Raw genomic sequence first — 26,748 nt, forward strand, 5'->3', positions numbered from 1 at the left:
AATACATAAATTTTTATGTTTACAGGTGGAATGAGCTCATTTTGTGTCATGCTAAATACATTTATACATATCATTATGTACATGTACTACCTTCTAGCAGCACTTGCCGATGAAAACTTACAAAGATTTTTATCAAAATGGAAGAAATACCTTACAGCAGCACAAATGGTAAATCAACTCACATTACTGCTAGATGCAATCAAATTTATTTAAATTTTCCATAGTAATTAATGTTCAATTAGTTTACAGTAAAATTTAAACATGCAAGGTCTTCTTCTTTTTCCTGTTTTACCCTCCAGTAACTACCGTTCAGATAATACTTCAGAGGATGAATGAGAATCATATGTATGAGTGAAAATGAAGTTGTAGTCTTGTACAGTCTCAGTTCGACCATTCCTGAGATGTGTGGTTAATTGAAACCCAACCACCAAAGAAAACCAGTATCCACGATCTAGTATTCAAATCAGAGTAAAAATAACTAGGACTTTACTAGGACTTGAACGCTGGTACTCGCAACTTCCAAATCAGCTGATTTGGGATGACGTGTTCACCACTAGACCAGCCCGGTGGATTAAGCATGCAAGGTCTACATAAGAAGTTTCAAACTTTTTAAATAACATGTCAACATGAACTTGTAGCATTTTCCAATAACTGATGTTTCTCTGCAGCATCCTTCATGACAAATAAATTGCCAGTTGCATCACGCTTGTGTGCTTATCCCAACAGCTTTAGTTGTTTATTCATGGACATTTATGGTGCGTTTTTTATAATTGAGATAGGAGATATCAGTGAGAATCAAACATCAATGGAAGATATAAAATACTAGGAATGACTAAGCATTAAATTTTTTTTCTTACGACTTGGAAAACATTTGGAAGATCGTGAAATGAATAAACAAGTGTATGATGAAAAATGTAATCAATTTAAGGATGCTCATCAGTCAACAATGATAATCCACATTCAGGTGGCTCTTTAACTTCATTTAACAACATTCATATCCACAAACTTGTGTCATGTATACTAATCATCACTTCATAAAAAAAAACCAACTACAAAGTTTGTCTCATATATCACTCTTGTTTTACAATCTTTTGACCAAAACTAGGACAAGTGTGCTTTTTAGCCAGCCTCTCATTTGACCTGGCTCCAATTGACCTTGTTTCCTAGACTGAAATCTTTTCTGAAAAGGCAATAATATGCACAGTTGAAGGTACTAAAAAAATTCACTTGTGGACCTATCCACCATCTCTTAGACCTGTCAGATCTATTTCTAGGTTTCTAGGAATGGCTACACCTCACTAAGGGTGATCTGCTAAGTTCACTTGTCACAGGTATGTCTGAAAAGTTTAAAAACGTTTCAGGACGTTTTGAACAGACCTCGTACTATACACATTCAGAATCGCATACTTGCAATTTCAATTTCTTACTATAGAACACACATTTATTAACTCTACTTTAACAACTTCAATACAAGAGGTACAATCAAAGACCACCACTGTAAAATATTACCGATAATTAAAACTAGTATCTTAAGGACACTGCTTCAGATGTTTCTGCGTTAGTCTGCTAAATGTTCAGTTATGTAAACATCCATATTCATCCTGTATCCAGCTTGACCATCAGATTTAATCTCTTGTGATTATTTTCTGATGTTGAAAACAAGATCAAAAGTAAGGAGAAAAAGCAATTCAAACTGTTGAAGAGAATCAAACTGAGTTGCAGCTGGTGTTTGCTGAGGTCAGGGAGGATGGACTTCCAGGGAGCAATTTAAGTATGACAGAAATAATGAGATAGCCATATCAATGCAGAAGGTCAATTCAAAGTAAGCAGACATAATAAATGTAATAAGCATAATTCAAAGTAATAGGCAGAAATAAAGAAACATTCCTTTAATAACATACAAGTAAAATATTTTAAAACTATAATTAAAAAATGCTAATGATACAGTAATTCTAGCCGAGAGTAAAAAGGATTTAGAAGAAACAATGAACGGCATAGATGAAGTCCTACGCAAGAACTATCGCATGAAAATAAACAAGAACAAAACAAACGTAAAAAAAATGTAGTAGAACTAACAAAGATGGACCACTGAATGTGAAAATAGGAGGAGAAAAGATTATGGAGGTAGAAGAATTTTGTTATTTGGGAGGTAGAATTACTAAAGATGGACGAAGCATGAGCGATATAAAATTCTGAATAGCACAAGCTAAACGAGCCTTCAGAAAGAAATATAATTTGTTTACATCAAAAATTAATTTAAATGTCAGGAAAAGATTTTTGAAAGTGTATGTTTGGAGTGTCGCTTTATATGGAAGTGAAACTTGAACAATCAGAGTATCTGAGAAGAAAAGATTAGAAGCTTTTGAAATGTGGTGCTATAGGAGAATGTTAAAAATCAGATGGGTGGATAAAGTGACAAATGAAGAGGTATTGCGGCAAATAGATGAAGAAAGAAGCATTTGGAAAAATATAGTTAAAAGAAGAGACAGACTTATAGGCCACATACTAAGGCATCCTGGAATAGTCGCTTTAATATTGGAAGGACAGGTAGAAGGGAAAAATTGTGTAGGCAGGCCACATTTGGAATATGTAAAACAAATTGTTAGGGATGTAGGATCTAGAGGGTATACTGAAATGAAACGACTGGCACTAGATAGGGAATCTTGGAGAGCTGCATCAAACCAGTCAAATGACTGAAGACAAAAAAAAAATTAAAAAATATTTTAATTTTTAAAAAGAATATTTTAAGCATCACAGGATGCTTAGAAGCCTTACGTGGAGAGTTATGAAACTGAAAATATTTGCAGATGTAAAAATGCCAAGCCTAACCTTTACAAAGGCTTCTGGATAACTGGTAGGGAACCTATAGCTCTGCCATGTAAGTCAGCAATAATCTAGGTGACGGTAACTAATTTTACAAAATCTTAAGACTGAAAAAGATTTGATAAACCATTAATCTACAAATGAAGTTAAAAAGAGTTGCAATAATATTTTTGAGTATTAGGAAATAGTAATGTAATACACTATTCGATCATAATTATTATGAAATTACTTACATTTATCAATTTTTTTACACAAGAAAACAAGAGGCTAATAGCAAACTGTGAAATATTAATTTCGATTGAATAAAACTAATCAAATGAAAGAAAATTTGTGGGCACAGTGAATGAATGTGTATACATGTAAATTTATATGTTTACAACTACGTATGTGATTGACAGATATGTGCCATGACACATGTTAGAGATCTAGAATGTTTATACTTATGGTGCATTTTCAGCAAAATAATAGAAATTTTATTATGTTTTAACCATTCTTGAATATACATGACAAGATGGCTAAAATTTCATAAAAATTAAACTGCTAAAACCCTGACACAGAAAAGCAGAGAATATGATGAACAAAAATATTAAACAACCAAACATTACAAATATCATTTAAAAGGCAAAACAGATGCACATCCAACTGCAGATACAAAGAACACATCCATGCAATAAATGAATAGAATTAACCTTTGTAAAATCACCTTATAGAAACAGGACACTTCAAATTTATATATTGCTCTTTTAATAATTTACAACAAAAGCATACCTAATAATATATCTCAGCCATCAGTGACAAATTTTTTTATAAAACATTTACTGTGATATCTCCTCATCTGCCTTTCAAAATGTGCCTATTTCTTACCCTATTCATTCAACAATCTTCTTTCACATTTCAAAAGTGATTATGATTTTGCCCTCAGTTTTTCAGAATCTTCACCTCTGAACCATAAAGAGTAATACTCTGAATACAACTTATTATAAATTTCAATAATTATTTTATTTTTAAAGAACAGTTTCTTATCTGTAAACATGTCTTTGGCTTCTCTCATTCTTTGAACAAATTTTTTTAACCCAATTTCTGTGAATATACTTCTCACATATTTAACATTTGGTGTGTACTTTAGGATATTATTATCCATTTTAATAATATTTTCAGGAAACTTGAAGCATACTATGACTTCTATCAATATTTTATTGATTTTTGTTTAAAATATATTTTTTAATGTATCATCTAAACTTTCCAACAAGCTTTTGCAATTTTTATTTCATCTTATAATACATTTCTTTTTTCATCAGAGAAACCTAAGTGTCTCTAATCCCAATTTAAACTCTCATTCTTTATTGCCTGTTCTATGTGTATATTTAATAACAGTGGCAATAATTTAAAGCCTCATATTATTGTCTTCTTAATTGCAGTATCTCTTTTTCTTCTATTTATCTTTTCAAACTTATGTTTCTTGTTTGTATAATCTTCTAATGATGTTTCTAATAATTCTTCTATCTCTAGAATCAACTCTAAGAATTTCATCATTACAATCTAACTTACATTACTGTGTTTCTTAATGATATGGTTATTATTAAAAATCAATGTATGTAGTATATAATTAACCCTATTTATCACTAAATTAGGTTCCCATACAATAATAATATCTCTGTTCTCTGGATACAAGATTAATAAGTAGTCCATTATTGTGTTCTATCCTAACACAATTTTGAAGTAAAAAAAACTTCAAAATGTAGTGTTTATCAGTATAAAAATCTGATGTGGACACCAAATGACTTCCTTACATCCCTATTAAATTACATATATACAATTTTTGCTGCACTTCATTACTTATTTCACAACTTATTTCATTTGAGAGCGAGATATAATCCTCTAATTCTTTCATAAAATGGACAGTTACCAATTGCATTGCGGTGGACGTGGTGTCCACCGCAATGTGGTATTGCATCACATTTTTTGTGATGTCCATATCAGAATTTTATATTAGTTTATATATTAATTTATTTTCAAGTCGCTCAAATAGATATATGGTTTAAGTGAGAACGTGTCGCATCCGTAATCATGCACACATTGGTTCATATCAAACTTCATATTCATATATTTTAACTTATATTGATAATAATTATTACCCTCCGATTGTAAAAATTTTTGAATTAAACTGAAAAGTACATAACATTTTATTTCACTAATAACTTCTGACTTTTTTCAAATTTTTTTGTTATTATTGAACTATTATTTATTGTTAATTTTTTTTTTACAACTAAAGGTTAATAATTATTAATAAATCATTATATTTAAATTAAAAGAAAAAAGTTTAAAAAAAATATAAGTGTATGAAGTCTGATTCGAACAGATGTGCTTTCCCCTTGTATGATTCAAATATTTCATTAATTAAAATTTTACTTGGCTATAACTCTGGAACCAATGAAAATAAGTACCACTTATGATACATCGTTGAAAAGCTCTCAACAAGGACTGAGCCCCCTAGTTAGACGATCAGGTGAGCGAAATAAAAAAATATATCATGCTTTCACAAATATTAAATAACAATTTTTAAGTAAAAACCTTAATTTGCTATGTTACAGATACAAATGTTTGTTGTTGTCATACATTTACTACAAGCAATGTCACCAAAGTGTCCTCTACCAAAAGGAATTATAGTAATTTTTTTACCGAACGTTGTCATAGTACTCAGTCTTTTCTACAATTTTTACAACAGGTCATACAAAAAACACAAATAAAATTCACCGCTACACGAATGAAACATAAGTAAAATATATTTAATAGGTAATGATTAAACATTTTTATCATGTTAATGCATTTTCAACTTAAATTTATGTAACATATTGTAAACAGAAAAAATAAACAAAAACATTTTACAGTAATTTTTTTTCTATTCATTCAGCACCCACATAATGACAACATAGTAACTGGATGTCTAATATTCAAAGAAAATCTGCTGCTGTACATCACTTCTGAAAAACTTATCCACATTTGACAAAACTCACAAATGAGATGAGATTAAATGAGATGAAACTCATTTGATTTAAACAGTATTTAACATATGAAAGCAATACAATGAAGTGAGTAAAACAGAACAAAAAACTGAAAAACCACAACACAAAACCTTTTAAACTGAATTAATCTTTACCGTTCAATAAAATACAATTTGTAATAAATAAACAATGGACAGTATCTGCTTGGACTTCAATTTCTTTTGCTCTGTATTTCCACATAATACTGCAGTAGAATAGTCTGTAAAACTGACCAGATTGATGACTAGAAATACGCATAACATGTTTATATCATTAAAAATATATCTTAATCTTAATAAGTTACAATATTATAAAAATACTAGTCTAGTGAAACTAATGAATTTTGGTTTTATTGACACAATACTGTATAATTAATGTATTATTCAAAATGTCTCTTTTAGACAAAAAAAATAATAATTCAAAGTATTATAATAAAAATAATAATAATAATAATAACCTTTATTCCACAAAATAAAAACAGTTGCAAGAAAAAATAAAATTATTACTGTTATAAATTCTTAAAACATAAGCTTAATAGACATATAACCAAATAATACAAAATAGAAATAAAATAATTAAAAGTAAACATTTATTATATAATCTTGTGGAACTAGGTACCCCCTATAGTAAAACATTTATCGGAAGTCACCATCCATTATATTTCAATGAGTAAAATATTTTACTGAAAAATGAAAAGTGTGGCTTCCTAAGTGGATTACAAAATTAAATACATGATACAAAGACTTGCAATACTAAAATTTGAAACTAGTGAAAAGATTATACATACACACAGATTAAAAAACTCTAACCACAAACGCAATTAATATAAGAAAACAGTGTTAATATTGAAAATGAGATTAATCCTAGATAAAATTGAAAGAAAAGTAATGATAATAAAAATATGATTTTTTTTTACCGATTCTACCCAGAATCACAGGCTAATTAATTTAAAAAACTCTCTATATCTTCAATTGACAACAACCAATCATAAATTAATAGTGAAAACCTTTTAGTCTTCTATGAATTTAAATTCTCTAGGTAAGCGATTGAATGTTTTTGGACCTAAGTATGAATAAAAACGTTTAAATAACCAATTTTTGGCCTAGGAGGCCAATTTTTGGCCTTTCGCTTACTGCAAAGTTCTCATAACCCAAATACCAAGAATATTATCCTGTTTATTCTTTATATACTTTATTTGTATTCTATAGAAATATATATAACACAGTGGCATGATTTTAATATACTGCAAAATTAGAATAACTAATTAAACTAGATAAACTGTTAAAAAAAGAGATCTGGAAATGTGGGGTATGGTGCTCTCATTAAGAGTTAGGTAGGAATGTTGCTCTTTCAAAGCCAGAGTAAGCTGTGTGTTGCCTTCTGTTTTAACTGGACTTTGCAGACAAGGTCTCTACCCAAACTCTACAATCACGGCCTATACCTCAAAGCAGTTGGCCTAGGCCTGGCCAAATTCCTAAAATTTGGGTGCTTTTCACAGAGTAGTTCGGCTTAGCATGATACTGACTAATCTGAATGACTGCACAATGGTAAGTGTGTTCCCAAAAGGGTGGATACCAAATATCCACCCTTAACAAAAATCTATTATGGGACAGGAATTCATTAGTCCTCAGGAGAGCATGCTAGATTCTTACCAATATCTGGGAGTGCTAATATGAGCAAGATCTGTATCTGTAGCAAAATATAAGCTGTAAAAATATCAACTGACACTGCCATGCATCAGCTTTGGTATGAGAAAGTGTAATGATTGCATTCAACATAAGTGATATGATTATGCAATAATCATAATACTATATGACCTGATAAGAGAACCTAGATACATGATTTATATACATGATCTACAGAATTGGAAAAGACAGTGATAAAGCAACAAAGGTCCTTTTGATGTGAAATAATGCACCATACACACAGCAGAACAACAGTTTAAATAAAACTTGATTTATTAAAGCATTAACAAATAGTTGATTAATTATTCCATTTGCACAAAACAAAATATTTGATTTAATGACTTGTATCAGAATAATCTATGTATGGTTTATGTTAGTAGTTTTGTAATATTTTTTCAAAGCATCTATCTAAATGCATAGTACTGACACCATTTCATAACATATATTACAGGAAATGTATAAAAGAATAATTTCTTTAAATCAATCACATTATTTAGAATAGTATGAGGGTTGTCTGAAAAGATTTGAGCCTAACATAGAAAGATGTATTTTTTCTGTCAAATATAGTTTTATTTTTCAACAAAGTCTCCTTTCAAGTCGATAAACTTTTTCCAGCGATGCTCTAAGTTCTTTAATCCTTCCAAATAGTAGCGGCGCCTTTCTTCGCAAAATAGGTGTTTATGTGTGCGATAACCTCCTCGTCCAATGAAAATCTCTTTCCTCCAAGCAAAACTTTACAGTTAGGAAACAAGAAAAAGTCGCTTGGGGCCAGATCTGTTGAACACAATGACTGGTCAACCAATTCAAAGTGCAATTCGTGAATTCTAGTCATGACAACTGTTGAAGTGTGAGCAGGCGCATTGTCCTGATGAAAAAGCAATTTCTTCTTCTTCTTCAAATGTGGTATTTTTTACAATTTCTGCCTTCAGCTTGTCAAGAATTGATGCGTAATACTGTAGTGTTATTGTTTTACCTTTTTGAAGATAATCGATAAACAAAATTCTGTTACTATCTCAAAAAACAGAAACCATTACCTTCCCGGCCAATGGAACAATCTTCACTTTTTCGGAGCAGATTCACCCTTTGCAGTCCGCTGTTTTGACTGTTGTTTCGTCTCAGGAGTGTAGTGGTGGATCCATGTTTCAACTAGTTATGAATCGACACAAAACATCTGACTCGTTTTGCTTAAACAGCTCCAGCAGGGCCTTGGAAATGTTCATTCAAAAGTGTTTTTGTCCAAGTGTGCAAACTTGGCACCCAACACGCAGATAGCTAACGCATATCAGTTAATAATTTAACAGTTAATAATTCTTCAGTTAATATATGGCACACGTTCTTTAGATATGCCATAACCTCTGCTATCTCTCTACCCTTAATTCGTTGGTTGTCCAGTACCATTTGGTGGACTTTTTCAATGATATAGATAGTGGTTGCAGTTGTTTGCCAACCCGAATTCTCATCATCAACCAAGCTGGTATTATCAAGTTTAAATTCAACTGCCCATCTTTTCACGGTGGCAAATGATGGCTCAGAGTCCCTGTAAACAGTGTCCAACTCAGTTTTCATTTGCATAGGCGTATTGCCTTTCAGATGCAAGTAGTTATCACGGCACTATATTAAATTTTTTCCATTTCCACAAAAACACTCACACAATTACTCAAACAATTATCAAACAACTGAGCATCCAAAATGGCTGAAATTTTAGCAAGAACCTTTCAACGCATGCACAAATACATTCCCTAACTTTTGTTGAAGAGTACTGCCATCTTCATTTTCAGACAACCCTCGAACATTCAACGTATACAAATCTAAGGGATGCATGGGCAATTTACCAACTTCTTTAACTAATAATAAGTACATTTTTCCCATTGAGTGCAATTTTTCTTCATTATTTTGTTTCTAGATGATACTACCATTACATTAACATTAATATTTAATTAATTAAATAATTATTATTATTCGTATTATAGTAGTAAAGAGTGCAATTAATTATCAATCAAGAGTCTGTGTTAATTTAAAAATTGTTATTAATAAAAAAGCATTAAAAAGTAAAAGGAAAAAGTCAACAATTTAAAAAATCAACAGATAAATGGTTTAGAAAAACATCCATTTAAAACTACACACATTTATTCAAAAAGAATTTTTCATCAGTTAAAAGAACCCACACACGCGCATGCACACACAGCTTTGTTCTGCATTTGTTCATTCTATTTTTAAAAGAACTTTGTAAATGAAAAACTTATGAAAGTAAATATTTACATCTATATAAATAAATAAATAAATGTAAACATTTTTTATATAAATAAGATATTACTAGAACTACCTTTATTTATAAATTCAATGCATAATTTGATTAATAAATATATAAGTCCAATATAAAACAACCAATCATGAGAAAATTTATTTCTTCAAACAGTAATTTAATTTTTATTATATATACATAAAGTTAAGATGACAAATATCATTAAAAGTAAACAGTATGTTTTATTTCAAATTGTTTGTGTAATGTATATCTTTTATCCAGGATTAAATTATAATTTTTATAACAATAAAATTTAAAAGCAATTTCATTTTAATTTTACATTTAATGGATAGCCATGTTGGATAGCTATGCTTCCATAGTTCTACTTAACAATTTATCATTAGCTGAATAAAATAATTAGTAACGTTCTGATTTGTAACTACTGCTAAGTAAATATGTTAAAAGTAATCTTTTGTTACAAAATTTACTGAATAAGACTCTAGATTAGCTTACTGAGTAAGATCTTAATAAATACTTAGGTACGTTAGGCAAAACAACTTATGCACTTTAAAGATAACAAATACTTTGCTTAAATTGTATTAAGGATGTCTTCATACAGAAGTTGATTTATCTTAAGTAGATAATTCAACAAACCCAAATTTTTATAATTAAAAAAAAAATTATATACACATATTTTTTGTCTTAACAAGCTGATTGCCCAAGTGTACTTCTTTTTTTATGATAGATGAGAAATGACTCTTGTAGAAAGCAAATAATGCCAAGCCTGACTGGGATTATAAAATAAATAAATGCCGATCTCCATGATGGAGTGATAGCATCTTGACCTTTCATCTAGAGATCCCAGGTTCAAATCCCGGTCGAACATGGCATTTTTCATAAACTATAAATCGCAATCTTCATATTCCTACTTACAAGCTTCTTTGTAATTTTCTGTATAGAATTAATTCATCAGTTACAAAAATAGCAAATAAGATGTATAAACATATATATATATATATATATATAAATATGTGTTTACACTTCCTTGAGAGTTTTATAAGTGTGTGGGTGCAAAATTTGCTAATAACCTGATTGGCTAGTTCCACTCTCTAATATTATTTTAATTTATAAAATTTCTTTTAGTTTTAACCTAAATGATGACTAATATCATGGTTCTAAGTAATGGATTCCAAGTTTATACTGTTGGTCAGCTCAGACACATGTAACATAAGACGTACAAGGTAATAAAACTTAACATTTAATATTATTATCAACTAACATTCATATAAATATATTTTTGCAATGTGAAATTAAATGGAAATTGAACTTCTCCTTTCATCCTTTCATATCTTATATAATTTTTCAAATTTTACGATGAAAAGGCAGAATTTTAAAAAATGGCATCCCTAATACATTTTTTACAGAATTTTATCATAAAAGAATAAATTAAACTTCAATAATTTAATTTTTATTGCTAACAACACGACACAAAAAATAGTAAATAGCAGGCTGCCATTACAAACAGCAAAAATAGATCATAAAACTAACTTCATCAGAAAAAATTGAGTAACTCAAATACTAATAAATACTATTCATAAAATATTCAAACTATAAAAAAAAAAGACAAGAACTAATGTAATAAAATGCTACTCATCACGGATACAGTGAAAATATTATAAGCCATGACTAAACCACAATGAATGTTTTAGTTCAGGTAATTTTGGTTTTGGCAAAAAAATAAATAAGACATTTCATTATTAAAAAAAATTTCCCTTACAAATTACAGTTAAAAGAGTCTCCTGTTCTCTAGCATGTTTTCTCTTGATACTAATTTACAATCACTAATGAAGCATTCTCATTAAATACGGTATTACAAGAATTACAATGTAATAATTTGATATACACTGAATACTATTAGAATCATTCCAAAGAGAATTAGTAACAACACAGAAAAATAAAATGACTGAAAACAACAATTACTTCCCTAAAATTTCTGTATGCATCAGAAATAGGAAACATCACACACATATAAGAAGTAAGAAGAAACACTGAAAGGAAAAATGGCAAAGGAAATCTATAAATGGTGAGAAGTCTATATTTTACTCGAGTACAAAGATGGCTGAAGAAACAAATGTTCAAATCAGGAATTATATAAACTAATAAATCAACTGAAAGTTCATACAAAAGCCAAGGACAGAATAGAATAATACTATGGTAAGTCTGGAATGGAAAAACAATAAAGTAGTAATCGGAAATTAACATTAATTTAAAAAAAAGATTATATGTAGATTATAGGTAAGGTTAAGAACCCTCGCTATGTTTATAGCGAGGTTATTCATGACATGACATTACAGAGTGTCAAGTCATAGTGGTTCAAAACTGGTCACTTGATTATTTTAAAAAGATTTATTTCATTAACAATTAAAAATGATTAACATTATATTCACCTCGGACTTAATATAGCCTCACAAAAAGTAGTCAGGAGATGTGAAGTCTGGGGACCTTGGAGGCCCTTGCTTATTATTCGATCATCAAAGAACTCTTGCAGAAAATCCATGGTTTCTCGAGGCGTGTGGCATGTAGCGCTGTCGTGCTGAAACCAGCAATACCGTTCTTGAGGTTCCAGGAGGGACACAAATTGGTGTACAATATTCCTGTATAGTTCACCATTTACTGTGTTCGAAGAATATGGGTCCGACTATACGATGATGAGATATCACACCACACACCAATTTTTTCAGGATGCAAAGATTTGTCTTATAAAGCGTTAGGATTTTCAACCGCCCAAATTCGACAGTTTTGACTGTTCACATAACCATTGAGATGGATCCAAGCTTCATCACTAAAGAACACTGTGTTTAGAAATTTGATTCCGTTATCATTTACGAGAGACCTAACCAACGGCAATATTGCAATCGCTTGTTTAAATCTGGAGGCTGAAGCTCTTGGACTAATCATATGCGACACAGATACAATTTCAATTTTTTAGCAGCTTTCTGAACACTCAAATATGACAATCCAACTTGCGTAGGAAGTTTTCGTAACCTTTTCCATGGAGAATTGTGCAATCTTGTTTTCACATTCTATAAAACATCACCTGTCAAGCGAGTTGGTCGACCACTACGTTTTCTGTCGCAAACACTACACTACCTGTCTCTTGAAATCGGTTTGATAGCCTAGAAATTGACATTTTTTCTGGCGGAAGAACACCAATAAATTTAATTTGAAATGATTCTTTTACACTCGCATACTATTTCGTAGGAAAATATTGTTCAAGAATGAAAACTCATTGTTCTATGGTAAAAGAAATTCTGTTCGTAACACGACCGGAAACGGCACAAACGTTTACACAGCTCAAGGAGAATCAACTCACACTGCCGTATCTATACCGGTTGAGTAGCGCTACCAACTTCGTGTCACAAAACAAAATTTCCCTTTCTTAGAAAAAAATTACCAGACATTAACAATTGGGTAACGGGACAAAAAAATCACCTGTATAACAATGTAATAAACTTTGAAATTAGAATCTAATTTAACTAATTAAAATTATAATTTTGTTGCAGACACAAATCATGGTAGTGTTCATTCATACACTACAAGGGTTTTCTCCAACATGTAAAGTATCAAAATGGATCGGTCTGCTCTTTTTACCAAATTTGGTGATAATGTTAATACTTTTCAAAAATTTCTACATCAGCTTATACAAAAAGAAAATATAATTTAAATAATAGACTACAGACAATGATATTTAAAACAGCTCAATACTGCTTACTATAAATAACCTACTTAACATTATTAGTTAAACATTTTGTATAAATAATATATTGTTGAGATATTAAATGTGATATTAAAAGTTCAAATGATAAATCCTTTTAATCATAACCATTTCCTTTCTGGCTTTAGTCACAAACCTGCTCCATCCTGCCAGTGTTTCCTCTGATGACCTATTTATCTTCTTTCCACTGATAACAATAGGATGTTCTAAGGTATCTTCTCCTCAGACATTCTTCTCAGATCACTCAATTCTCTCTACATATGGCAATTTTGTTGTGAATAGAAATTATGTTCAATTCCCATCAAACTAATTCATTTTTAACTCTCTCAGTACATTATACACTTAACACTTCACTTCATAAGAAAGATTGCTGCCTGCAAATAACTCAAATCTTTAGATCTTAAAACCCATTTCTTACAGCCAAATAAGACTACTAGAACAGCTATCATCTAATAAAGTTCTATCTGGCTGTTAACTCTGGATTTGTTGCTTAAATTCTACCTAATAGTACCACACACTTCTTTGAAGCTGTGCAGTTTTATTTTATTGTCTTCATTTAAATTGTATGAAGTACTGCAACCAAGGTACTTACAACATCTCACCTGTTCAAGAACTTCATTATCTAAAATAATCTTTGATCACTCAGGATCCTTACTTTTAAATGCTCATTTTTGATTTTGTTGCACATAACTTATAGTTGAAAGTCCTTAGCACCAATTATTATACTCCTTTCATTTCTATACAATTAATCCTTAATTACATTAGCTGTACTCAAATATATAATTAATCAAACTAGTAGTCCTGTTACTGAACTCCTTTTTTCTTTGATGTGTATCAATAATTATCTAAACTATGATACATAATGACATATTTTACAAAAAGTTCACTTCTATTACTTGTAAAATAATAATATCATTCCATTTATTATACACAAGTCATAGTTTTTGTTCTTTCAAAAGCCCAATCTTTTCCTAGTTATATATTAAAAATTATGATAACATTTATTTAAAATAATCATAAAGCACATTATAATTTTATATAAATACAGTAAACACGTAAACAATAATACAAAAATATAAATTGAAGAGGTTGTTGAAATAGAGGTATAAAACCTATTCAGAAACAGTAAGGAATGACACAATTCTAACTAAACTTGAAGACCACTTGATGAACAAATAGATTAAAACTGACTTCCATTTTAGATAAACACAGTGGATGATTTTTAATGTATTTATTTGCTTAAGTACTTAATTTAGAACACTATTAATTGTTAAATAATGTTAATTTAGGTACCAGAATTAATAACAAATGAAAATTATTTAAATACATAACGATTTATTTTTCAGTGTAATATAAAATGATTTTTCTGACAAAAACTAAATGTAAATAGATGATGTTTACAAAACTGTTTTGTACAGACAACATAAACCATACAATCTAGAAAAATTCATACAGTAAAACAAATTCATGTGACACCAGTATTCACAACAATAAAAAAAAAATCACCCAAGTTTCTTTAACATTATTCAAGCGCGCACACATGTGTATGTGTGGTGTGTGAGAGAGTGCATGCACATACACACACAATGCATCAAATAGTGCACACAAACAGAAAAATTTGAAGAGTACAATTGGCACTCTATGAATAAATTGGCTTCATGAATGCAGGTGTTAGAAAATGAAATTGCTTTATATCACAAAATTGATGTGACTAGATAATAAAAACGGATACACATAAGTATGAACATAAAAAACTATTTTACAGAAAATTTGGGCCACCTTGTTAAATTTAACTTGATGATCATGTGATGCATGATTTTTGTATAAAATGATGAGAAAAATCATGATGAAACACATCTATTACTTCTGTTCTTTTGAGGTATCAGCTACAAATAATTCAAAACTGTGCAAGAAATAAATTAAACTGAGAAAATATAGTGTAGGATTTCTTTTCACAGTTTCATCTTCACACTACAGTTAATAAGGTTGGTTACTGTCACAAAATAATTAAATTTATTAATTCTTTTTCACATGCCACTCAATAACTTAGCAACAGTGTAGATAACTACAGACATTTTCAAACATCATGACAAAATTAAATAGCATATAGTTTAAATCAAGAATATTTACTTGAAAAATCTAAATAGTAAATCAGCTGTTAAAAATTAATGTAGATAATACTTTTCACAAGTGTTAATTTTTCTTTATTTTACACTTAACTTATTTAACTGTAATGTAGCCATAAGCATGACATGAAACTAATAAATTATAATTAGTAGTGTAACTAATCATATTCATTCACAAGACAAAAATCTAGCATGTCAACAATTAGAAAAAAATCATTAGAGGTGTATTCCATTTTCATTCAACAAATGATCAGTGCTTCACTATTTTTGATTTTGATGATACTTGGTATATTATAAATAATCACCTTTTTGTGGCCAAAAATTATTTTTTTTATAATTTAAAAAAACAGGTAAAAACAGCCATTTTTGCTACTTTTTCAATGAGCAGTAACATTCTTATTTTACATTGCACAGAGGGTCAAAAACGGATTCTTGCAAAGAGTAAATGTGGAACTTCATCATAGTGTACTTAAAATTCAATTTTTACATAACCAAATATTGTTATATTTTCTTAAGTTACATTTACAAATTGTTATTTTTTTAAATTTTGGGCCCAAAATAAATAATGAAGGGCTCAGAGTAACAGGCCGGTTAACTCTTTTAACTCTTAGGTACTAGTAGTACTTAACTAAACTCATTAGAATGAACTATAAATTATCTAGAATAAGAGCTCACTCATTATATATATCAAAATATTTTGTATAGTAGGCTTACATTATTATCTGAAAAAATACATGCTGTGAATTTTTTGGATACATTCGTCAGGGTTAAAAGGAATGGTGTTTTTAGTGATTTTGATGACTTCATTACTTGTCAAACCCTTCGAGTAACAAAATAAATTTCATATCGTTTTGAAGTACATAAAAAATACGTTTGTGTAAAAATTTCAGATTTTTTCCACCTGTCTCACATGTGGTTTTTGGGTCCCAAAATTGAGATATTTTCAAAATATTACGATTTGGCAGCCATTTTTTTTAACAAGGACACTCAGTAACAGTTCAATTTTTTTTTATAAGTATTACTAGTACCTAAGAGTTTAAAGGTAAAAAAACAGACCTGTGAACCAAAGCCCTTCATTATTTACTTTGGACCCAAACTTTGTAAAAACAACAATTTGTAAATGTAAATTCACTAAACATTACAAGATTTGGTTATGTAACAAAATGAATTTTGAGTACAATAAGATGAAGTTCCATCATTACTCTTTCCAAAAAGCCCTTTTTGATCTCTGTATGATGTAAAATAAGAATATTACAGCTCGTGGAAAAAGTGATGAAAATGGCTGTTTTTATCTGTTGGCAAGTTAAAAATAGTTATTACTCAAGAAATGTTTTTTTTTAAATATAAAAAAATGTTTTTTGGCCACTACAAGGTGGGTTAGTTATATCTTACACCAAATATCATTAAAATTAAAAATGGTGATGCAATAAGATTTTTGAAAATTTATTGAATTAAAATGGAATATCCCAATACACAAATATAAAAAACTGCATTTTTTCGCAACTGTTTATGTTTAATACAAAACATATTGAAATAAGTAATGCTATATTCTAAGTTAAATAAATATTTAACAGATACATTTTACTGAGGGCATATGCATGCTTTATATTTAATTATGATGTTCTACTGATAAAGATTCACTCAACTGCTAAGTACTCAGCTGTGTTCTTATACCATTTACAACTGTAATAATAACAATAATAATAACAAGCAGAATTCTGAGAATGTGACCGAAGCAATAACATTATATTTTATTGAAATGAACTGAATAATTTATACTATTTTACTCATTTAAAATTTGATTTTCATTAAAAATTTTAACCTTGATGAATTAAGAAGTAATACTAACAAAAAAAAACCTAGAATATGCCTGCTTCAAAATGCAAAAACTACAGTATTTGTAATGATATATAAAAAATGATGACGTTAATGAAATGGTCATGAATATTTATAGAACATCAGAATTAATTACAGACACGACTGATATTAACTCTGTAAAAAAAATCTATCTCACATAATAAATTTAATAGCGAAGATAGATGAATGCATCTACTGTTACATCTTTAAATGAAGTACAGTAACATAAAAATAAGAAAAAATGTATTGCAAAACATCATTAATAAATGAAGAGTATGATGAATTGCAACATATGATAACAGAAAACAATTATCTTAAATAATTGAATAAGCAAAAAATATTGCTGCTTTAGAGACAATAAGAAAGTAAGTTCAGAAATGAGCAAAAACCCCATCAGAAATTTAAGTACTGAATAATAAAATGAAAAATTAAGTTTATCAATTCTAGTATAGAATAATCATACCATTTAAACAAGATAATTTTACAAACATTTTAAAAAGAAAAATATTGCTTATTACCGGTAATCATGGCAGAGAACAAACTTTTTAACCAAACTTTATCGCTAATCTTGAGTTTGAAATCTAACATGGGTCTGACATTTTTTTAATCTAGCCCTTCATTCATTTCATCTCTCTTTAAAATACATGTATGTGGGATGACTGATGTGTTACAAAATAAATACTATTAGTATTTATGAATAATGCAATAATTTACTGTGAACAGCCAATTCTATCACAAGGGAAAAAATTATAAAAAAATATTTTTTGGCCCCTATAAGGTGGGTAGTTTAATAACAAATATCATCAAAATCAACATTTTTGAAAATTTGTTGAATTGAAATTGTTACCCCTAAATTTATGGCAGAAACATGTACAAGACCCCCCTCCATTTAATTCAGTAAATTATCCTTGAATATGTCAATAATAGTTTTTCAATTCACAGTTTTTAAAAATAATACATTACATTCTTTTTAAGAGCAACTTTTACAAGAATTTTCAGTGAATGATATTGATTACCAAAATACTGGCAGTTATGAAAAAATGTTAACAGACCCAAATTTGTTTTCTTCAATCACTTTTTGGAAAAAGCTGCTTTTTTATTAAATGGTCAAATTTATAAATACAACTGTCAACTAGTAAGATAAAAATCTCTGGTAGATTATAAAGGATCATTTGCAGTACCCTCAAAATCTAAATGTTTAAGCAGGAATCACTGATTATATTGTACAGCCTTTACTTTAAACAGTGATTTTACAATCACTGGGCATTAAAACTTGTTAGTCAATAGGTTCTACAAGTCACACACAAAAATGTTGACAACAATTTAAAAACTTATGATTTCAGCAAGATGGAGTGCCAGCTTCTTGCTATACTCTATTGGTACAAAAAACCTTTACTCAAAACATTTTCAGGTAGATAGGTCTTTGAGGAGCAGTAGAATGGCCACCCACATCATAGATCTATCTCCACCGGATTATTTCTTTTGGGAATACTGAAACATAATCTTCACAAAACCATTACCAGTGATATATAATTAAAAAAGCTATTCATTTACAAACCAATATGATGTTCTAAAGGACAGATATCACTTGAAATTCGTGTACTGCCAAGCAACAGAGAGAGAACACTCTTATCATCTATGGTAAACAGGTGACCTTTCAAAATCTATTTTCTCTACATACTATACAGATAAAAAAATGTAATGAATCTTAAAATTGTTTCCTTGTTCAACTTCAAATTCAGCTGATCTACACAGGTTATGTCATTTAATTTTATCAGATATGACAGTTTATAAAGTTCACATTTTACTGTGAGCACAATGGCAACACAGGGGTTGGCAGCAGTATCACAGTGATTGTTAACATTTTATTCAATCATGCAACTATTTTCAGTTCTTTCGACGTCGTGTTAAGTGTAGTTCTATTTCAATACATATGTATTTTGCTATTGTGATGATGGAAATCATTTGTGATTTTGAAGAGCAGCGAGTTGTGATGAAATTTCTCTGAAAGCAGGGAAAACAACCTCGGAAATTGTTGGAATGATGAACCTATTAACAGAAACCATCTTGTGAAAAGAAGTTTGTTCTTCAAGTGGATGGCGAGGTTCAGGGAGGGAAGAACCTCAACAGAGGATGATGAATGTTCGGGGTGCCCCCTTTACTGTTCAAAATGATATTTATGTGCAGAAAACTGAACAAGCCATAATCTAAAACCGCCGCCTTAATGTCAGAGATATCACTGATGTCACAGTAATCAATCAAGGACCATGCCCCTCATCATCATACACAAGTTGGGGATGTCAAAGCATTGTGTGAGGATTGTTCCAAAAAACTTGTCAAGTAAACAAAAGAAAAATTGTTTGTGTGTTTGTTAAGATTGATTAGAAACTATAGACATCTTTCAAAACATGATTATGAAAGACAAAACTTGAATTTACGAGTACGATCCTGACACAAAGAAGCAGAGCATGGATGTAAAAACCAAATGAGCTTGACAAAAAAAGCCAGCATGTCAAAATCAAGTCAAGGCAATGCTGGTCTTTTTGACTCGTGGAATTGTGCCCCAAGAATGGGTTCCCACTGTCAGACAGTTAATCCTGCTTATCACCTGGAATTAATGAAACGTCTGCATGAAAATGTTCACAAAAAGAGACCCAATTTGTGGCACAACTAGTAATGACTAATTCACCATATTATACCCCTTACACAGCCACCATTGTCAAGCAGTTTTTAGCCAAAATGACTACACAATTCTTGAAACACACCCCCCCCACCCTACTCATCAGATTTGGCCCCCTGTGATTTTCTCTTCATTTCCAAATAAAATGGGCACCCCATTTTCAGAATCTGGAGGTCATTTAAGTCAACATCAGAGGTGCTGTGAGGGGTAAGTGAGGAACAATTCCACAAATGCTGGTAAGTGCTGGAAAAGGCAAATGCAGAAGTGCATTACAACTCAGGAAGAGTACTATGAAGGATGCTACATATAATTATATTACTTTTTCAATAAATTATTTTTACCACATTTAAACTTTATTGTCATACTTTGTATAACGATGAATGATGTTGCCTAGTATCTGTAACTGTGTTCTCTTTGGCCAAGTTATAAAAATAAAATTAATGGTTTTAATATTTGAATTGTTTTAACTGCTTTAAATGTTACAAATATGTTATTGAATGCAATAGTGAAACAAAATTTAAAAAATGACTGCAGTGAATTTTCCTTTATTTAATTTTTTTGTTTTTCCAATTTCAGTTGCTTATACCTCACAACCAGGAATAATTATAAACATGTTTCATCACTCTTTCTAAAAAATTCATATAAAAGCATACATAATGATTGTCAAATGATTTTATAAATTTATTTATAAAATTAAACGCAATTATTGAAAACATTATATTTAAGACATATGCACTGTTGAATAATTATTAAAAAACAGCATAAATAATAAATACATTCAATTCTAACACACAAGGTGAATAATCATTATATAAATGGACTTTATTTCAGTACTGTGGGGTAAATCTCCTAATTATAAATTAGTAAATTACCTTTCAAATAAGAGAAAGATTAGATTAGATTAGAAAGATTTTAAATAAGAGAAAGATTAGATTAGATTAGAAAGATTTTAAATAAGAGAAAGATTAATTACAAACATAGGTTGCTTATTAAACAGACATTTTAATTTGATCCGTGCACAGTAGTTAAATTACATAGTATCAGGAATGGAAAGGTATGCTACTCCACAAATGAAAAAATTAAAGTGCCCAGCATATGTCTGGATAGATCAAGAAAAACTATGGTAAAACCTTGATTAAAACATCATCACAGAATACACAATCAATCAAAAATTTAATAAAACATAAACTGTTGAAATCTGTGTTCTAAATGAAATTATAGTAAATTAACATATAAATATACTGAATGAATAAAATATGAAAAAAAAAAAAACAATAATGTAGAAAGCGTTAATAAAATTTATTTCTACACACCAAATAGAAATGCAGAAAATTCTGGGTTTTTTTATTACTTTTTCTGTAAAAAAAAAAGCTCTTTTAACTTTTATTTCAAATAAATTAGTAAAAATATCATTTAAATGGGTCGGTGATTCATTCAAAACAACAATGGACACATAAAGCCCTTTCTCACACACTCAAAAACATTTCAGTGAACACAACATAATAGTGTAAGGTTACACAAAAACAGATTTTATTGCCTAACCCACCGGGTTGGTCTAGTGGTGAACGCGTCTTCCCAAATCAGCTGATTTGGAAGTCGAGAGTTCCAGCGTTCAAGTCCTAGTAAAGCCAGCTATTTTTTTTACACGGACTTGAATACTAGATCGTGGATACCAGTGTTCTTTGGTGGTTGGGTTTCAATTAACCACACATCTCAGGTATGGTCGAACTGAGAGTGTACAAGACTACATTCACACTCATTCATATCATCCTCTGAAGTATTATCTAAACGGTAGTTACCGGAGGCTAAACAGGAAAAAGAAAGAAAGATTTTATTGCCTGGTTTTATAAGTGGATATCATTTTATAGGATTAAATAATTTATGATGTTAATAAAAATTATACATGTTTTTAGTAAAAAATAACACATACAGAAAACATCTCCTCTCTCTCTCTCTATATATATATATATATATATATATATATATATATATAGATAGATATACACACACACACACACACATATATACGGCTCACAAAATTTGGTTGTGGATAAGACATGAATTTGCCAACACAGTTTAACAACAGAATTTTTGAGGTGGGTGAAATTTTACTTCAAAATAGAGATTTTAATTTCACAGATGACTTAGAAATACCACCTTTTCGTGAGTTTCCTCATCTTATAAAATAATGTTGAAATTAATTACTTTTAAAAAAAGGAACTCAACTTCAAACATAAATCATTAAACAAAAATCTGTTAAATCAAAACAATGTAAAATCAAATAAAACCCTTTTTAGAATTAACAAATTCTGCATTCTGAGCAAATTTTGCAAATGACAAAATAAAACAGTAGATTATAGAATAACTTTAATTGGGCAATATTGTCAAATACGTCTTAAATTATAATGCTGAAATGCAACAACCTAAGCCATCATCATCTCAAACTTCCACCATTACTTCTCTAACAAAAGCTATAATTTCATTTACATTACCAACTTCCCCATACAACTGAATGGCATATTTTTAAATATATTTTTTCATGACCAAACTGCTCCAGAAAATTAATTTTACAGATACCATTTTGATAATTTTCCTACTTGAAAACAAACAATTTACACAAACTTTCATTTGACACAATATTGAATTCCTATGATTTGAAATGTAAAGCACAATTAAACTTATCTAAAAAAAGGTTTTCCCCATTTACAAGTATTATAAGAAACTTGCATAATTATTTTTTCAGTTTGGTAATACTAATCTAATAATCAAAAATCTCTACCTAAAATTAAAGTAAGGATTTTTTAAGATTGGTCAAAAAATTCAAATGATCATGTCAATAAAACTAATCACAAACCTAATTAATATAAATGGTTGAGACAGTTCCCTCAATTATAGTTTTTAAAGCATTAAAAAATATTAATCTGTAATTTAATTTCCTACGAAAATAGCACTTATAGATGAAAACAACAAAAAATAAAAAAACAAGCGATTTCAAATTTTACTATTGATTTTTATTGTTTTCGATTTTTGTAAAAACTTTAAAACACATAAAAAAAGATCCACTGTAGCAAGGATAACAATAAACAATGATAGTTTGTATTAAAATTGGAATAAATCATACTCTAAAAATGAAATTTGAAGATGGTTTAATTCATATCCCACCTGGTTCTGATTTAAAAGGTTAACACTAAAGTTCATATTACGTTTTTATGAAGTTAAATACGACGCTGAATTATGATTAAATACATTCAGGCCATAAAAAAACAAAGCAAGTACTAATAAAACTATTATGTCATACACTGCTAAACTGTAAAGATTCATATATATATATATATATATATATATATACATACTACTACTACTGTCAAAATCGGTTCTCACCCCAATTACGTAAACATTTTAAGTAAACAACAAACAACTAAAAAAATTTTAATTAATGAATGTAAATATAATTACAGTGTAATAAGACAGCAATCCGGCATTGTCATCCAACACGAACCAACGATACTGCCATCCTTTCATTACATTCGTCCACTTACTCAGGGATCCTTCCATTGTCGCCATTTTCACATTTGATTCGGAAACTACCTTGTCAGATAAGATGCTTCCTGCAATCATATGATCCAGCATTCTACCAAACTAAAAAACATCTTAGAATGAGAACAGCAGTTTTTCGTAAAAACTAGTTCTACAAATAAAAAAATAAAAAATATATTTGCCTAATGATAATGAAAATTAAATAAATGGAAATAGTTATAGATAAATACTAATTTCTGTACAAAATGTTATTTTATATCATCAAACATTTTTTTTCTAGCGTTAATTGCGTGTTTTATTTTATAAAATAAATATCACTGTTTATTACATCAGAGCTCTATTATTCAATAAATATCTTCTAACAGAATAAAAAGTTCTGGACAAGTAAACAGTACTTTACTAGTACCGCGAATATGCTATTTTGAATTAAATAAGCTGTATGACGTTCAATAATTTTGTAGTAAACAAGTGTTAGGTTATGTTAGTTGATTACAAAAGTTAGTTATATTGTTTTTTGTTTGTTTTCTATGTTAGTGATTTGTTTAATTTATAGAAACGAGTGCATGTGAGACACATTACAATAATTTAAGCCTTGTTCTATAATTATGAAATTGTGAACTAGAAAAATATGACAATCTTGTGTTAGTAGCGTTTATTATTTGTATTAAAAACAGTTTGTGTCGTTCTTTAATAAGTAGTCGTAATTATTAAAGTAAGTTTTGAGCTTCAATTTTATTTTGTATCTTTATATTATTACCCCTTCAATTAAAATTGTTTACCTAACCTTAACATCACCATAGTCATGTAGCCGTCGTTATTTTGGAGGGTTCAGTGTTAAGTTGTACTTTATAAAGGATAAAGTGAGACGATACTGGAATAAATCCTTAATTTTAAAAGCAGTAGCAGTTTTATGAACTAAAGAATGCACTCGTGGATTACTAAAAGTTTAGAAGTTTTGCATGAGTCTAGTATTAAAAATATATGTACCTAAAATTTTTGGTCGTTCATTAAAAGATTAACTTAATTACATAAAATTCAAAAAATTGTTGCTAAATACAAAGAGTCCCAGTAATTTATGCTTGCTAAAAACCAAGTAGTTTTGGATTTAGAATTATTGAATAATGAATTAGTGAGATGAAAGAAAGGACCGTATTAAAAATGAATGATGTAGCTAATTTTCTTTTAATTCTAAACTAAGCCATTGATGATCTGTTTTGTGATCTTCACCAAAAACATTAATTAAAAATTATACGTGTAGACATTACCATACTTTCTTTTAGAAATTAAAACAATCACATTTTGTACCGCATAAAAAATGACAAAAATTATAGATTAAATGAGCCACCTATAAGGAGAACTTAACTGTAAACGAGCTGTATTAAAAAATTGTAGTTAGCACGTAATCTTAGAGATGTATTTTTTACAGCTTAAAACCCAAAATGGTACACAAAAAGCCTAAATCTAGATTTAGTCTTAGGAATCATACAGTGCCACATGATCACTTATGTGCTCACTTATGTATGTTCTCGTAGTACAATCAACATTCTACTCCTCAATAGTGAAAGATGTTATCTAATTTTAAGATGTTTATAGATTTTTATATCCATATACAGAAATGAGTAATTACAATTTTTTTTTCAAAATGCTATATCCCAATTATGGGATAACTACAAGCATAGTTTGAGTTTACACAGGTAAACTTATAAACATTTTTATGTCTTAAAAACTTTTGAGTTGAATGTACATACAGAGTACAGACTCTTTCATCTACCCATTCATTTTTCCAGTCTTATGTTTAAATTAAGAGTCTGATTCTTTTTTTTATTGTGGTACAAAGAATCTTCTATTACCAGAACTGATCATTGGGGAAGGTTTGAAATCAGTGGAGATTTCATTCATTTTTCATAATTTTTCTGTATTACATTTTTGTACCAATTCCTGCTTATTGGCCCATTTTAAAAAGTTAATAGGCAAATAAAATATTGTTTTTTCTTCTCTTCCCCTGCATTTTGGTTACTTATATGTTAATGTATTCATATTTTTGCATAGTATTAGTTGTCAACTACTGTATATACAACACAATTTTTTTTTATATTGTATGGCTAAGTAATGTATTTATATTTGCTTAACACAGCATTTATCTAATATTTATTGCAAGTTAATAGTTAAAAATGGAGTACAAAAAAAGCTGTAAATGTATATTTGATTTCTCATTGATAGGAAAAATTTATAAAATTAATCCTTCTTGTATTGAATTCAATCTTTTTCTGAATAATAGTAATGATTTTGTTTTTTACTACAATGAATGAAAACATTCACTTATTTCTAAGTGATAGAAAATTATCCATCATTCCTTCATTACGTTTTCCTTACAGAAAGTTTATTTTATATAACATAAAGAGAAAAGGGAATGTATGAAAAATTCACAAATTATGAATTTTTTTCAAATAGACAGCATAAGCATACTTAGTGAACTACATATACATATAATATTCCATGTTCATGATAATTCAGTGTATGTAACAAGTATTCAAACTATATTCATAATTCAAATTTATAACCTATGGTATTATTTATTATAATTATTTTTTTTGTAAAGAATTGATTCATTTTAATTTTAAATACTGATCCACATGTATATTTTTTTAATTGCAGCATTCATTAATTATTTTCAGTTCAAATTTATTTGCAAAATAAAAACTAGAATTTGCCCCTATGATATTTGTAGATGTTTGATCAAAAATTGTCTTTTTGCCCACTGTGTTCTCCTCCTGCCATAGTGGGAAAACTTTATATAGTAAATGGTTTCTTAATGTCCTGTTGTTTAGTACTGCTGTCATTAGTAACCAATGGAGGTTACTTAAGTAAGTTCACCAAAGAGAATCTGGTGGAAGCATATTTCATCAACATTGATAATGAGTGCCCATTTTTATAATTGTTTATATTTTTAACCAACTTTAAAAAAAGACAGGCTCCTAGTTG

The 26,748-nt window shown here is 29.2% G+C and overlaps 3 protein-coding genes across 9 annotated transcripts in view; 2 read left to right on the forward strand and 1 right to left on the reverse strand.

Annotated features, from left to right (window-relative positions):
- The window catches only part of LOC142321698 (very long chain fatty acid elongase AAEL008004-like), a 46,819-nt gene extending 41,105 nt beyond the window's left edge, over positions 1–5,714 (forward strand). For both annotated transcript variants that reach the window (XM_075359991.1, XM_075359990.1), the window contains exons 7-8: positions 26–168; positions 5,415–5,714. In XM_075359991.1, coding sequence (XP_075216106.1) covers positions 26–168; positions 5,415–5,570 — 299 coding nt within the window. In that variant the 3' untranslated portion in view covers positions 5,571–5,714. The remainder of the gene's footprint in view (positions 1–25; positions 169–5,414) is intronic.
- The window catches only part of LOC142321696 (oxysterol-binding protein-related protein 9), a 365,914-nt gene extending 342,076 nt beyond the window's left edge, over positions 1–23,838 (reverse strand). For all 6 annotated transcript variants that reach the window (XM_075359985.1, XM_075359988.1, XM_075359986.1 and 3 more), the window contains exon 1: positions 23,686–23,838. In XM_075359985.1, coding sequence (XP_075216100.1) covers positions 23,686–23,793 — 108 coding nt within the window. In that variant the 5' untranslated portion in view covers positions 23,794–23,838. The remainder of the gene's footprint in view (positions 1–23,685) is intronic.
- Positions 23,839–24,205: 367 nt separating this feature from the next.
- Positions 24,206–26,748, forward strand: part of DMAP1 (DNA methyltransferase 1 associated protein 1) — a 35,517-nt gene continuing 32,974 nt past the window's right edge. Inside the window, exon 1 of the mRNA XM_075359989.1 lies at positions 24,206–24,478. The gene's annotated coding sequence lies outside the window, so the exon portion shown is untranslated. The remainder of the gene's footprint in view (positions 24,479–26,748) is intronic.

The sequence above is a fragment of the Lycorma delicatula genome, chromosome 3 (assembly GCF_047948215.1).
Source record: "Lycorma delicatula isolate Av1 chromosome 3, ASM4794821v1, whole genome shotgun sequence".
Taxonomy (NCBI): domain Eukaryota; kingdom Metazoa; phylum Arthropoda; class Insecta; order Hemiptera; family Fulgoridae; genus Lycorma; species Lycorma delicatula.